Genomic DNA, 17,215 nt, shown 5'->3' on the forward strand with positions numbered 1-17,215 from the left:
TTGGACATCCCAAGCCAATAATATGATTACCACTGACACTTTTTCTGAGCTTTTTCCTAAAGAACAGGATGTAAAGGGGATTCAACTTACATAACAACAGTGCCAATTCCTTACCAACATTTTGCGTCAGCAAAACCTTGAGGATCCTGCCCCTCACACTCAAATTAATCAAGTCGGCACCATCTCTACGGATGAAATCCCCAATACTGAGCATTCTTCAACAGGTAAGTTTCTCTCTTCACTATCTTCTATAAAAGAATCTTGGATTATTGATTCTGGTGCCACTGATCATGTTTGTCACAATTTGAACGTTTTTACTACTTATACTAAAATTAAACCTGTCTTAATTAGTCTTCCAAATGGCCAAACTGTTTATGCCACATATTCTGGTTTAGTACGTTTTTCTGATCAGTTTTATTTGTCTGATGTGTTATACGTGCCTCATTTTCAATTAAACTTAATATCTGTTTCTAAACTCACACACCAACTTAAATGCACTTTAACTTTCACTTCAACCCACTGCATTATACAAGACAATCTCACTCAAGAGAGGATTGGTACAGTTAAAGCCACTGATGGCTTGTACCTTGTCACTACCTTGCTTGCTTCTAGTCATTCTAAACCGCATTGTTTTGCTCCTTTTATTAATTGTAATATCACAGACAAAACACTATGACATTATAGACTAGGACACCCTTCACATGAAAGATTACATGTCTTAAGCAAACAATACTCTTTTATTACTGTTGATACTCATCATGTATGTGACACTTGTAGTCGTGCAAAACAGAGAAAACTTCCTTTCCCTTTAAGTAATACTGTTACCTCTGCTATTTTTGATCTTGTACACTTTGATATTTGAGGAACATGTTCCATAATTTCTATGCAAGGTTTTCGTTATTTCTTGACTATTGTTGATGATTACTCGCGTTATATTTGGGTTATTCTGCTGCATAAAGTGGGTGCAAACCTCAACCCTATGAGCCAGTTTTATGGGATTGAGTTAGGCTTAAAGTCCACTTCGTAATAAAAGCATTGAAACTTTGTTTACGGTAACAATTGGTAATGTAAGTGAAGTGAACAATAATATACGAATATCACGTGTGATGTTGTGAATACACAAGTCCATGTCCTATAAATTGTACTCATGTTATGTACGACCAAATACAAATTACAGGAGGAGTGCCATCAATGTTGTCCATTATTAGTAACACCTCAGTATCATTTTTCATCCTCAACAATATCTTAATAATTTAGTCTTAAATAATAAATTAATTTTTATTAATGAAAAAAGGAATAAAAGAGATAGCATTGATTAGAGGAAGTTTGGTGATAACATATGGGGACAACACACAAAATTGTTGTACTGTTATCAAACCATTGCTGATGTCAAATGTCAATAAGGCAACTAGAGGGACATGGGACATTCAAAACAAAACTCCAACCACATAATAACAAAACAAACTTCACTCTTATCATATATATACTGTCAATACAACTCAACAAACACATTATTCACTCAATTATCCTTAAAAAATTATTAAATTTATATGTACTATTTTAGAAATTATAAAATTATTAATATATATATATATATATATTAAATTATGTACTAATTTAAAAATTACAAAATTATTGATATATAAATTAGTTTTTAATTTAATATCTAATTAATTAATTGATATCTAATTAGCTGTCAAAATTTTATTTACCAATTTTAGAATCTAAACTAGTTGGTAGTTAAAATCTTGGTAGGTAATTAGATACCAATTTAAAAATTAGTTTATAAATTTAGAAACTACTTTAAATATCAATAATTTTTAGTGTTTAAAATAGTATATAATTTAGTCTAGAATGACCAATTATTTTTATATAAAAATTAGTTTTTATTTAGTGAGTTTTTTTTAATGAATATATAAAATATTTAAGTTATTAATTATATTTTAAAAATAATTCTTCACATCCTATTTTTCGTGTTTGTGTGCTTTGGAACCAAAAATTATATTTTTAAAGAAGAAACTTATTTATTAAAACAGTATTATTTAAAATAATAAATTTACTTTTAATTAAATTTTTATATGGTTTTTATCTTTTGATTATTTTGAAAACAAATACATACTTTTTTAAAGAAGACGAAAAAAAAACTGTAACAAAATTGTTGTAAAATAAGCAGAGTTTTAAAAAAGATGATGCTACACACATCATTTCACTTGAAAATAAGTTAAAAGAAAAATATATAGTTGATGCATTATTCATCCAATGCAAAACTTTTCCTGTGTGGTGTGAGAACAAAATTAAAGTATGTGTATGATGAATGAGATGGGATATTTTATAAGCTAAAGATATTTATTAATTAAAAAAAGTATTTTTTGGAGACACAAAATTAGAACAGATTTTTTTTTCTTAACAAATCCTTTTTTTCACCAAAAATAATTAGTGGGGTTTGTGTTGTGTAGAAAAGTTGTATTAATTTTTTAAAAAACTAGTTATCTTTTTGGTAGTAATAGATTATGTCGTTTTTAACACTAATATCTAAATCACGTAATTGGATTGCTTAAAACACTAATTTAACTTTTTTGAAAATAAAAAAAAAACACTACAATAAAATAATTAAATAACAATAAAAATTTAGAGACATAAAATAATTATTTGCTACATTAGATATTAATTTAAAGATTACCAAACTATTTAAATATTAATATTTAAAGTGATTTATATTATTAATAAAAATTTATAAAATAGTTTATAAATTGTTATCTAAAAATTAGATTTTACATTAGTCTTTAAAATACTAATAGAGACTAATTAAGTAATTAGTAGCTAAAACTTTGGTAGTTCATGATTAGATACTAATTTAGAAACTACTTTAAATTTTTTTATTAATAATAGAAACTACTTTAGATACCAATAATTTTTTAGTTTATAAAATGATCTTTAATAATGATTTTTTTAAGTAAAAATTGTAGAGATTAAAAATGAAAAGTGGTGATTTATTTTAAATTAAAAACATGTTTTGTTGAAGATCCCACATTGACCAGAGATTAAGACATTTTATACTTTATAAGTGGATGCAAACCTCACATTATAAGTCAATTTTATAAGGTTGAGTTAGACTTAAAATTCACTTCTTAATATGATATCAAAGTCATTCTAAGCTTATCCTAGTGAGTGTTTGTTGGATTTATCAGACCACCCGTTACCAGATCATTATCAAATCATCCATAATATATAGTTTCACACTCAACATGAAATGATGTATTGATGTATTGAAGATCTCATATCGAGAAAAGAATTTGTGAGAAATTGGTAGAGTGGTAGACAAAAGAGCTAGGTGTTGAGCACTTGAGTGTATACTAGTGTTAGTTATATATAAAGGATTAGTATGCAGTGAAGATGGTGACTACTCAAATGGCCCTATATATATTGTCCTATAGTGATGGGGAAGGATCACAAAAATCCAAGTTGGAATGGAAGAGTTTAGGTTATTTAATTAACATTTTTTTATATTTCAAGACAGAGGCACATGTAGAAGGAGGACCCCTGTTCCTTTGTTAGGATCCTTTGCCTGAGGAAAATGATGCATACATAATTAATGCTAATAGACATTAAGAAAGAGAAAGAAAATAAAATTGAGATGTCACAAAATAAAAAGAAAGACATAAAAGAATAATTTGAAGTGTTTTGTAAGTTTGCCTTATTGTTAGCAAATATGTACTATGTATAATCTTTTCTTTTCTTCTTTCTCTTGTCCATGTTTTCCCTTGTCCCTCTTAACTTTCATACTTGCACACACTTTTTTTATTTATTATAAATATGTACTGTGCAAACAACTAATTATTTCTATATACCAAAATAATATTCATAAATAATTAGATATCTTTATCTTCAAGGGTTAAATAACTTTTTTGGACAAAGATGATATAAAGACCATGTTATCAACTTGTGAAAGTTTATTTTTTGAGTCTCACATAAGCTAAATAATAAAAAAAATCAATATAATATTTAAGATGTAAAATTCTCATGGATATATAAATTAATTAATTACAATAAAAAAATTGTTATATCATTTAAAACACAAGATTCTCTTATTTAATAATTTGTTTTATTAAGATCTTTTCTTGTCTTTACATTATAGAATTCTAAATGTAAATTTGTGTCTTAGGTTAAGTAAAAATAAAAAAAATAAGAAGACTCACAAAATAAAATAAATCAATTATTTTAATTTTTTTTGATTCAAAGGTGTCTTAAATTTTTCTTTATATGTAATGCTTGTCGCACCTAACTTAAAAGAAAAATAAAAAATAAAAGTAGAAAAAAATTATATATAAACATTAGGGTTGATATAGAGTAATATGGGAAAATAAGTATTTTAAATTTGGTTTAAATATATTTTATTTTTTGCAAAACTAATATATTTTAATATTAAATTAGATATAGTTAATGATAAAAAACCACAAACAATGGCATGTATGAATTTAATAAGCTGATAATCATATATATATATATATATATAAAGAAAATCATTAAATAAAAATTAATTTTTAGAAACTAAAATAATTAATTACAATAATAATTAAATTAAAGACCATTTTGTAAACTAAATAAATTTTTGACTTCTAAATTACTTTTTATTATTATTCAATAGTTTCTAAATTGGTATTTAATTAACCACCAATGTTTTTACTACTAAATTTAAAATCTAAATAATTAATACTTAAAATAAAATAATTTTAAAATTATATTAATTAAATTATAATTATAAATTGATGTTTTATAAATTGATGTTTTTTAATTATGTTCTCAAAAGTAATATTTTTGTATAAAATTTTGCCTTGGTCATTTATATTTTGAAGCAATATGTATTAATTAATTGTATCTTAAAGACATGACGTGATGAAAAGAGTAAAAGAGGGATACAGAGGCATTCTTAGTGGCACAAAACAGAATATGAAAATCGAAAATAAAATTAGTTTCATGTCTGTCTGGTTTTCATTTGGTTATCTTATGTTAACATTGTCGGCATCTTCTGCACCATTCTCTATATATACATCATTCTTTCTCAACACACTTTCCCAACACAACACAACACAACAACATTAACATTAACACCATGCCTTCACTCTCAGAAGCCTTTCAAGATCACCCTGTCTATCTTCACCACCACAAGCACCCTGACTTCAACTCTCTGCAACAACAATTCCCCGAATCTTACGCATGGACACAACCAGATTCTGATCATCATCATCATTATTCCGATAACACCACCACCAACACTGTCCCTGTCATCGATTTCAAGGACCCTAATGCTTCAAACCTCATAGGGCATGCATGCAAAACATGGGGTGTGTTCCAACTGGTCAACCATGGCATCCCCATCAAGCTCTTCACTGACATTCAGACGGCTTGTCTTGCCTTGTTCTCTCTTCCTCTTCACCAGAAGCTCAAAGCTGCTCGCTCCCCCGACGGCGTCGCCGGCTATGGCCGCGCCCGCATCTCCTCCTTCTTCCCCAAACTCATGTGGTCTGAGTGCTTCACCATTCTCGACTCCCCTCTCCACCTCTTTCTCCAACTCTGGCCCCAAGAATATGCTAAATACTGGTACGTAACCGGATTTTTTTTATCAGTAAAGAATAATCATTTTATATAAAATAAACACTTTAAAGATGTCTAATTTACTCTTATAGAGAGTCTCAACTTTTATCCAAAATACTTCAGGTGTCTCAAACCCTATACAAACATTTAAGTGTGTCTTAACTCTTATACAGACACTTCAGGTTATCTCAACTCTTATACAGACACTTCAGGTTATTTCAACTCTTAACACATTTTATATGTTTTAACTTTTATACACAAAATGAAGCTATTGAACAGCTGAACATTTCAGACTTTACACGTAACTAGATTATCAAATAACCCTAATTACAAATACCGTTAACACTGCTCATTATAATAATTACAAGAATTTAGTACCTTTTGTTTTGGTTTTCTTGATGAGATATGTTGTTATAGGTCTGGTTTGAAAAGAAGGGTGAAGAGAGGGTTTTGTGAATTTTGTGGTGAAGGTTCCACTACGCAAAGTTAGAACCCCATTTTTCTCAGGCTAATGCAGTTAGCAAAGATCACTATAATGACAGCCAAGGACCCACCCTTATGAGAATCTACCACACTATATCCACTTGCTTCCCATTCTCACTTTCTTCAAATCCAAGATTATATATATTAGGTGGTCCACATCAAAATATACTTCCTATTTATCCACATCAAAATCCTATATAGTTCTTTGTATAAGGATTAATATATTTAATTTATTTTTTGTTTATAAAAAAAATTATCCACACATACACTATATATGTAATTAAGTTTGATTAATCTAAATAATATATGTCATTTAAAGATTTATTAAAAGTTTAGAACTATGCCTCATAGTGACTTTGAATAACCTAATAATTTATGATGCTAAACTTGTATGTATTTTGACAGTGTGTTTATTTTTTCATTTGCTGCAAAAAGAAAAAGACTGATATAGAGAGAAAGAGAAAAAAAATGCTAATGTTGTGAACTATATTATATAAATGGGTGATATGATATGAATAACTTATATTTAATATTTTCTAAAGCTATTTTATTTATAATTTGCAGTGAGATTGTGAAGGAATATGAAGCAGCCATGAAAAAACTAGCAGCGAAGCTAATGTGCCTTGTCTTGGCTTCCCTTGGTATTTCGAAGGAAGATATTAAATGGGCCGGGCCGAGAGGAGAGTTCAACGGGGCTTGCGCGGCCCTACATTTGAATTCTTACCCGAGTTGCCCGGATCCGGATCGGGCCATGGGTCTGGCGGCCCACACGGACTCCACGCTGCTCACAATTCTGCACCAAAACAACGTGAGTGGGCTTCAGGTTCTGAAGGACGGCGAAGGGTGGGTGGCGCTGCCGCCGCTTGCCGGAGGGCTGGTGATTAACATTGGCGATCTGCTCCATATTTTGTCAAACGGGTTGTACCCGAGTGTGCTCCATCGGGTGCGGGTGAACCGGAGCCGGCAAAGGTTCTCAGTTGCTTATCTATATGGGCCCCCAACAAACGTGGAGATCAGTCCAAATGAGAAATTGGTAGGCCCAGGTAGGCCCAGTCTATTTCAATCGGTGACTTGGAACGAGTACCTTGGGAAAAAAGCAAAGCATTTCAATAAGGCTCTCTCTGCGGTTAGGGTTTCTTCCTCTATTAACGGTTTATTTGATGTAAACGAGGATCAGAACAACGACTTTCAAGTGGGCTAGAACCATAGCCATAATAGCCCATAGCCCATAGCCCATAGCCTTCAACTTTTTTGACCCTTCTTGGTCAACTCTTGTACTAGCCATTTTAAAGGCAAAAAGAAAAAAAATATAAAAATAAAAATTCAAAAAACCCTTTGTTTGCTTATACAGAATCTGGTTTTGTGGTTAGGGTACAGACAACAAGAAAGTTGGAGAGGATTAAAACACACCATTTTTTTCTACTTTTATTTGATAATAAAAAATATTATTATTTAATTTAAATTTATTTTTATTAATTGAATGTAATATTTTATTATTGAGAGAAGTTGTAAAGTGAAAGTAAGAGAAAAATGTGAGTGTCAACAAATAATTTCTCTAAAAATAAAAAACTATTTTAATATCTCAATTTTTTTCTCTTGCATCTATTTAACAACTATATACAATAATAAAATATTTAATTAAATTATTTAATTAAAATATAAATTAATAAAAACAGTTATTAAATGGGAGTATAAAGTTTGAAGAGTATCATAAGTTTGAAGATTGCATTGTACATGATCAATGACACTTAAGTCTATTTGATAATAATTTTACAATAATTTTGTACAAACAACAACTTTTTAATTGTATATGTTTGGAATACTCAAAATATTCTTATTAAATATTTTTTTCTGATAAAAAAATGACAATTTTTTTTTATCCTCATCAAATGAGTTTGCAACCTTACCCCATTCTAACATTTTAAAAGCAGAAAGCAATGGACAAAACTCAATTATAAATCTGATGTATCATAAAATATTCAATAATAGACACTTCAACCATTCTTCGTACATGTATGGTGGATCTTAGTGCATGGCTGATTTTTTATTTTATTTTTTAGTTAAGGATGTTTAGAACTATCTTGTTTATATTTGTTCCTTTCAAATTTAGTGTTATTATTGTATAAACTCGTACATATGTACATTTGTTGATAAGGGTTAAATCTAGGTTTTAATTCCTTTTATATTATTTTACTAAAAAATTATTAAATAAAAATTAATATAAAGAGAATAAATATTTAGTTATTATATTGTTAACTTTCAAATTATGATTATTAAATAAGTTTATGAATTATTTAGTTGTTAAATTAATCTCCAAAATTAAGATATACATATTTTAATTACTTCAAATCTAATACTATTACTAAATTATATACTATTTTAAGACTAAAAAAACTATTAATATCTAAACTAGTTTTTAATATCTAAATTAGTATGTAATTACCAACTTTAGAATATAAATAATTGATAGCTAAAACTTTGATAACTAATTAGATACTAATTTAGAAATTATTTATCAATAATAGAAACTATTTTAGATATTAATAATTCTTTTAGTTTATAAAATAGTATCTAATTATTTTTTTTTCTAAAATTAGTTTCTATTTAATAATTTCCTAGTAGTGTAAATTTTAGTTTAGCCCCTATTTACTTAGTTACTAATTCTTTAAATTGAGAAACCATTAGTTCAAAAACAAATTTTCTTATAGTATTTCTATCATAGGAATTATGTGAAGAAGCTAATAAAATAGAATAAAATTTATTATTTACTGTATAATTAATTTCTTTCTCTTATAGTATTTTGGATATTAAAGGGGAAAATAGCTATAATAATCTAGAAGAATGTCGTAGAATTATATCTCATGATATATAGTTATAAAGGATAGATTGATCTAGCTGGGAAAAATGAATTAGTTATACTATAATGAGTTCTAAACACTGTAGAATTTTCTTATCACAAAAGACATCATTGATCACATTTTATTGGTAATAAATAAAGCTTGATTACATGTATATATTAGAATTATGATGTGAATTGTTTCACCAAAATTATGAAGGAACCATTCCATCTGATAGAGACAAAAGGGACAAAAGAACTTAACAGATTAGATTGGCACTATTAATAGTTACTTGATTAAAAAGAAATGGTCCACAATTATTTGACAATAGAAGATTATATAACGATTCCTAAGCTTTAATTTTTCCAGTGTCTGAACATCTGTGTTTTACATACGACATTATAAAACTAAAGTTGAAGATGGTCCATTGTCCGTTTCTGCACATGGACTCAGATAATGCCAATACAGAAAAGTACTAAACATATATGCTTTTAGTTTTTATTCAAAATCATATTATATGTAAAAATGATATCCTAAGAAGAGATGCCAAATACTAATTATCATAGTTCTAAATAGATGCATGATGAATCATATAACTGGCACATTTCACTCACTTTATACTCCAGATTAATGCAAGTTTCATAGCACCAAACTTTCTGAGTTTGTTTTTGTATAATATAAGTGTACCGGTCGGAACCAAACAGGACTTAGAAATCTTGGTACCCGGTTTTGGTCGATCAACATGTTCAAAATGCATTAAGATTAAAAGAAGATTAATAAGCTTAAACCGTATGAAAAAACTAGGTAATATGTTTTTAATCAACATAAACATTAATCCAGTCCAATAATACCGGTCCATAATAAGCATAATAGTCACAACTTTCAAGAAGAATGTACGTTATTATCGCGCATTAATTACACCAAACACAGAGTATTTATCTGAGCGTCAGAGAAAAAAGAGAAAGACAGAGTAAGCCAATCTAGTCTGAGAAGTACGAGGAGGAGTGTGAACCGACCTTAGACGGAGTTCAACAGGCAGAAATTTTCTCAGTTCCTTTTGGACGAAAACAATAAATATCAATGCGTGAAGCATAAGAAGGAAAATTTTGCTTCAATATTTAAAAAAAAAAGTGTTCAGTGGCGTGCTGGGATTATAGATACACTACACAAGATGATTGATTAGTAAATCTTAAGGTAGTTTAAAGGACTCCATCATGAAAATGATTGAAGTGCAAAAAAGCAAAGGACAGCAAAAACTTCAAAACAAATAATTGGTTTCTGGTTTGGAGCATAGCAAAACTTCTTTGTGTGTGTTGTTGTGTTTCAAGCACGGGCAAAATGCTTTTAGAAATCACAACTATACTTGAACTGACATGATTTGTAGCCACATACGTTGAGTTACACAATGCAATTACTACTAACTATATCAAAGGACTTTTTTTCTCTCTTTCCATAAACCAAATTAGGACTTTGTCAAATGTAAGGTTGTCTGTTAGCCAATATTTCAAAACCAACCTCAATCACATCAGCTACAAACTGTATCATGGTATTGTGGAAGAGTGTTGCAACAAGACATGCAGATGTTTCATCAAACTTTTCAGCAGTGATGAAACATTCAAAATCACATGAAGTCCAAAGTGACATTGTTAGAATGAAGAAATTATAATATCTTGACACACATTGTAAGGAGGAGGAGGGTTTGTGCATCCTTTTTCTTCTGTGATCCCACTACAGGAGCAGAAAATCTATGATGATTTTCAGATTATTGTTGGGTGGCAGAAGAATGAAAAATCATAAGAGGTATGAAATGTTTCATTTGATCAATGTCTTTTCAAGCTAAAAAAGACTGGTTTATACTCCGAATCTGAGGCCTACATAGAATATTGTTATGATTAATCTTATCAGTATGATGGATGATGGAGACGAATCTTTGGTTATTTAATTGCATTTGGAATAACTCCAAATGCATGTCACCTTTTTTATTCTTCTTTTTCATGCATTGTAATATTCAGTGATACATCAACAATCTACAATATTATGAGTCTATCATAGAATCTTTTGAAGAGCCAACTGCACTAACTTCCTTTATGTTATTCCATCATAGGGTCTTTTTGACAGATACCTCCACTTTCACATGTTAGTATATATATATATATATATATATATATATATATATATATATGTATGTATATGTATATGTATGTATATATATATGTATGTATATGTATATGTATGTATATATATATGTATATGTATGTATGTGTATAATTATATTATCAATAACTTCATATAAAAAATATCAACAACTTCATATTATTACTTCACCACTAGAACAATCTTAGTGATTTTGGTTACAACTTTACTTGCTGTTTGTTCAAATTTATTAATTTAAATGATTTATATTCCAATATTTCAGAACCAAATATTAAGTAGTTTTAAATTAATTTTGTATTATACTTAAGTTGATAACTTGGTCATTCCACTAATAAGACTAATGTTTGATAAAAAAATTAGTTGGAAGTTGAATAACTAGATGGAGCTCTTAAGATAACTTGTAACTACACAAAAATTATTAAATAAAAATTAAATTTAAAGATAAAAAATAATTAGTTGTTATATTGATTAAATTAGAAATCATTTTAGAGACTAAAAAAATTTTTGCTTTCTAAATTAGTTTTTATTATTGTTATAAATTGATATCTAATTAGCTATCAAGTTTTTAACTACCAATTATTTAGATTCTAAATTTGGTAGCTAAAATCTTGATAGCTAATTAGATATCAATTTAGAAATTATTTAACAATAATAAAAACTAATTTAGAAATCATTTTTTTTATCTAAAATGATATATAATTTAGTCATTATAGTAACTAATTATTTTTTGTCTCTAAAATTAGTTTTTATATATATTTTATGATTAAAAATACACTTTGAACTGTCCTTTTCTTTTAAATTACTTTTTTAACTATTAGATTTTTTTATTCATAAAGGAATTATTTTAATTGCATTTTTTTTAGTTTCAGTTATATATTTTATATTCTACTATTAATCTTATATTATATCTTAAAATATTTTAATCAAGTTTATAATAAGTAAAAATAATGTATACTTTAGAAGAGGTATTATTTTGTTATATTAATTAATATATTCGTTAAAATGAACAGTTAAACATGAAACTATTGAAAAAACTAATAAAAAAATTAAAATAGATCCGTTATTAGCATTTCTAAAAGTATAATATTGAATTAATAATATAATCATTATTAATATTACAATAGTTCAAATAGTATAAAAAGAGAATAACGAAAGAAAATAAATAATTTACCTTATCTCTTATTACTTAGGACTGTGACTTACTAAAATGAATATTTCAAGCTTGAGATCAAATTTTGTGAGTGGCCCAATATAGAGGATGCACAACAATAATAAAGTTGAGTATTATAGACTCAAAGTGATTCTAACACAATATTAGTAACTAATTTTATATATAACCCAATCTTATAAAATTAAATTATAAAAAAAATTAGAACCTATAATATATATATATATATATATATATATATATTCTTATTTCTATTGGAAAAAAAAACTCCAATATTATTTAGAAACAGTAATAAAAAAACTTAATAAACATTTGACGAATGAAAACTAAAAAATAAAAGAAAGTAACATTTAACCTTTTAAAAAAGTTAATTTAAAATATATTCTCTTAGTAGTAAACTAGGAAGGCCATTAACATAGTTGTTTTTATATTTTATATATAATAATTATAAAAATTATGCTAGTTAGTTGTTGATATTTCAATGTATAAGTTAATGTATATTATATAAAAGGATACAAATAAAAAAATATTATTGTATACAAGCAAAATATGTTTAGTGCATAGAGTTGTTACCTACTCTCATCTAACATAAAGAATTAAACAATTTTTTAAATAAAAGCTTTCATATAAAAGATGAAAGCCTACAATACCAATGAAAAGTTTCTCTATGAATAAATCCTAAATTAGCCAACTTATCAGCACATACATTCCATTTACAAAAAATATGAGTAACCCTAAACCTAATTTTTCCACAATAATTAAAACAAGTATTTCATCGATTACGAAGGATCAAGGAACATTTGTCCTAACAGTAAACACAGCACAAACCAAAGCAGAATCACATTCTAGCCAGACAAGACATTAATAAGCCTCATCTTTTGAGTTTCCTCCATAGGATGTATAACCCCATATAAAACTCAGCAACCAGAGCAGCCTGAACTTCAAAAAACGCAGAAAAAACTCAAATAAATTCCCCCATACTCCCACGAAAAATACCTTCACAAGTAGTAAGACCAGGATATCCCTAGTAGCCCCATCAGTGTTAATTTTAACCCAGTCTGGTGAAGAAAACTCTCATCTAACAGGAAGAGGACGTAGAACTTTATCAATACGAGTGTTAATACCAAAAAACTTGAACACATTAAAATCGAACATATCATTCTTCATTTAAGCAATTTTCTTAATTCTATGTTTTGTATTTATAATTGGAGAAATTTATATAAGATAAGTTATTAGTAAACTCATTTAAAAAAATTATTTATAAGTCTTATTTATTTTTATTTTACTGATGTGTCTTGTTTTCAGTTAACTTTTATACTTTTATAATATAGAGAACTTGTTATTTTTATGATCCTATTAACTTTAAGTATTAGATAATCATTTTCAAGTGAACCTCCCATTTTACATTAGAGATTAATTAGAACTTGATACCTGTTCTTATTAAGTTGCACACCCAAACTCATTTATGGTAGAAACAACTCCTATTATCTTTCAATTTTGTGTCAAATACGAGCAATCAAAGGTTGATTAAAAACAACACACATAACAATGGTTTTATTAAGTCCAAGGTAAATTGCGTAGGGAACATTTGAATGATGAATGACCACACTGTAGTGGTACAACACAACCAATGGCTGCTCAAACACCACAGTAAGTGAGCAGTGCAAACTGATCTCTCTGTCCTTTTTCAGTGTAATAATACTTGAGAAACTCCATATGATCAAAGGGTTTGAAAAGCAGAGGGTGTTCCTCATCCACCAGCTCCTCTGGGGCTTTTATTATGCTCCCTCCTTTAGGGATAGAGAACAACCCTGCAGAGTATCTTGTCTCATTTCCACTCATCATCACTCTATGAAAGGGTGAATGCAACCTCCCATTTGCCCATGCCTGCAACATTTCACACTCATCCAATAATTACAAATTTGAGTACACAACTTTTTACTGTCATTCAATTAGAAGTAGTCATGTAAGATAAGTTTGATGATTTCTGATTGTGTTGGATATTAGAACATTTCATAATAAATAACTCACCTTACGACCGACTTATGAGACCGACTTATGAGATTGAATTAAGCTCACTTCTTAATAGATTGATATGATTTATGCTGTTTAAATGGTAAGAGATTAATAGAAAATTTACATTGAAAGAGTCACCAATCATGACAACAAAACTGTGAGGGGAAGGCTTGTAGCTTATCCATGTTCCATCTTTGGTCAACACCTCTAAACCCTCCACTTCATTTTGGTACAATATGGTCACTATGTTCTTGTCTGTGTGTGCGCTGAGGCCCAGCTTTGTGTCACTGGTTTGAGGGCCTTGGTATTTCATAACCCTCAGGAGATAATTGGTTGAGTTCATGTGCTCCTCCAAGTACTTCTCAACACCCAAGCTCTCCAAAACCATCTTCCTAATAATCTGATCCAACTCTGCTAGCTCCTCAGAGAAAGATTGTATAGTTTTGCTGCCAAATTACAAGACAAAAAAGAAAAAGAAAAGAGTTAAATGAAATACAAGTTCCAAAATATGTATTAGAAATCCGAGAAGTGATATATTGAAAACTTGTACCAGTCTACAACTTCATTTTTTTTTGTCTAAAATTTCAAATTTTTTTCCATGAAATGACAAAAATACTTTTTCTTCGTATCATGAATGTATTATTACTTTGAAATTCGTATATGGAACAGGTTGTGAATGTATTATTACTTTGAAATTCGACTCGGACATACCTAAAATTTGGGTTTCCATTAGGCCACATGGTGTTGGTCAAGCTTTCTACTTCCTCATACACAACTGCATCATCAATGCCCATGCTTTCAAAAAGTGGAACCATAGGATATTGCCCAACATAACCATGAAAAAGCTTCTTAGACACATTGAGTAGCTTTGTTTGCAGAGGGAGATCAAAGAGTTCTTGAAGTGAACCTAAAATGGCTTTTCTAAGCTCTAAAGGAACTCTATCAAAAACTGCTTCAAAGCAACCAAACTCCACAAGTGCCCTGTGGACTTGGGACTTCACTGCCTCCCAATTAGGGTCCTTGGCCTCCAGTTTGAGGTCAGTAAAGTTGATTACTGGAAGCTTTGGAGTGTCTTCTGAACCCATATTTTCACTTTTCCTTCTCTAATTTGATTACAAAATTGAAGGGTGATGCTTAATTTAAGGTGGATTTGAAGGCATTCATAGTACATATGCTATATAATGCAACAACCTCGTTGATAATATTATAACATTAATGTTGTTGTATGGTGTGACAGAAAATATATTGTGATTGGAAAGAACCAAGCATGTGAAGCTGACACTGCAAACAAAATTGGTTGGGTTTTTGGCTTCAGGCTCTGTTTTGGGCTTATCTGATGGAGTTTATTAGACATTCACAACCAACCAATTGTTACAAAAGTTAAACAATTTTGTTTGGTTTCAGCATCACACACTGTTTTGGGCTTATTTTAATTAATAATTAAAGGCGATCTCATTTGTGATTTGTGATTTTGAAGGCAGATTTTGATTGAATTGTAGTATAAATATATATTTTTTCTTTATTCTATTTTATATCTCCAATTATTTGATGTTTTAGGTATAATAAATAATGATACTAGACTCAACAACTGAAAATGACCTCCCTGCTACAATATTTATGGTTTAAAGTTTAGCCAGAATGTATATTAATTTAAGGGTTTTTTTTATTTGATCAGCATTAAGGGTTAAAGATGTAAAATTGTTTTTTTCTTAATCCAAATTTTGAACATCCTAAATACTTACTGTTCTTGTAATTTATGAGACCAGATATTCCCTATCAAACACCTCTTCAAGCTTCACGTGAGTTGTCCTGCCGATATTTCGTTCGAGACAATCTAAGAAGAATATATGCAATGACATTCTGCCGCTTAAGTCAGTTTAAGTATGCAATATTAGCTATTTTAACTATAACTATCATTATCCTTTTATCATGGATCTTCCTCTATTTATACTTTTCTACGACTTCATATCTTGTACAAACTAACGCATGCCCATAACTTCTTAATCATGCTTAATACTTGTTAATTGAGTTAGCTTCAACTAGTTTAACGACAGCATATTTATGGTAAAAAAATATTTAACTAATTTTTTATTAATAATTTTTACATAATAAATAAATTTTTAATATTATTATAATATTATAACAATTCCATTTTAAGTCTAGAGTGATGCTCTATCCGAGGGAGGGAGAAGCCCCAATGCAAAAATGTAAAAACTAAAGTGAGTCATGTGGTTGAATGAATATTTTTGAGTTTAATGAAAAACAGAAGAAAGTACAAGAAGGCAATTTTAAAAATGAAATACTTTTTCATACAATTTTTTTTTGAATTTGTTTATATTAATTTTGTATGTACTTAAACTCAAAGCCATGTTATTGAATGGTTAAGTAATAATGATGATGAATTGGTGTGGAGGAGCATTTAGTAAAATATAGTAAAGTAGTTAATTTGGAAAAGGAAAGCATGTTCTTGTGGATCTTTCACACCATCAATTCTTATCATATCTACAACTTGTGTCTAACACTGGACCACTACAAATTAATCAACTTTCATGCAATTATTCTTAGTACATAATTTTAATTTTTATAATTGTACTGGTAGGCACCGGACGAACGCACGTGGCCGACCGGCCTTATACACTAAATGGAAACGAACGCACGTGGCCGACCGGCCTTATACACTAAATGGAAACGAACGCACGTGGCCGACCGGCCTTATGCACTAAATGGAAACGAACGCACGTGGCCGACCGGCCGTATACACAATAAATGTAAGGGCATTTATGTGACAAGCTAAGGTGGTTAAGATACACCTCCGAAGAATAAGGAATATGCGTTTAGAGAAGATATGTTCCCCGGGTATTCCGGAGCACGACTGACAAGACATATCCATAACCACCCTGAGCCCAAGGGATAGAAAGCCCATTAGGCAATCCTATAAATACTGTGCTCAAGCCAGAGAAAGGTA

General features: G+C 29.1%; 2 protein-coding genes across 2 annotated transcripts; one reads left to right on the forward strand and one right to left on the reverse strand.

The window, feature by feature from the left end:
- The first annotated feature begins 5,055 nt into the window (after positions 1-5,055).
- On the forward strand, positions 5,056-7,424 carry LOC137819614 (gibberellin 3-beta-dioxygenase 1). The gene is made up of 2 exons (XM_068623514.2): positions 5,056-5,598; positions 6,640-7,424. Exons 1-2 carry the CDS (start codon positions 5,111-5,113, stop codon positions 7,274-7,276), a joined length of 1,125 nt encoding a protein of 374 aa, XP_068479615.1. The 5' UTR covers positions 5,056-5,110; the 3' UTR covers positions 7,277-7,424.
- A 6,337-nt stretch (positions 7,425-13,761) lies between these two features.
- On the reverse strand, positions 13,762-15,563 carry LOC137818516 (putative 2-oxoglutarate-dependent dioxygenase AOP1). Its single transcript, XM_068621987.2, has 3 exons — positions 14,962-15,563; positions 14,375-14,696; positions 13,762-14,121 (listed from the first exon to the last, which is right to left on the reverse strand). The coding sequence occupies exons 1-3, from the start codon at positions 15,333-15,335 to the stop codon at positions 13,873-13,875; spliced, it is 945 nt and encodes a 314-aa protein (XP_068478088.1). The 5' UTR covers positions 15,336-15,563; the 3' UTR covers positions 13,762-13,872.
- Positions 15,564-17,215: the final 1,652 nt, after the last annotated feature.

Source organism: Phaseolus vulgaris, chromosome 10, assembly GCF_051622355.1.
Source record: "Phaseolus vulgaris cultivar YP4 chromosome 10, ASM5162235v1, whole genome shotgun sequence".
Taxonomy (NCBI): Eukaryota; Viridiplantae; Streptophyta; class Magnoliopsida; order Fabales; family Fabaceae; genus Phaseolus; species Phaseolus vulgaris.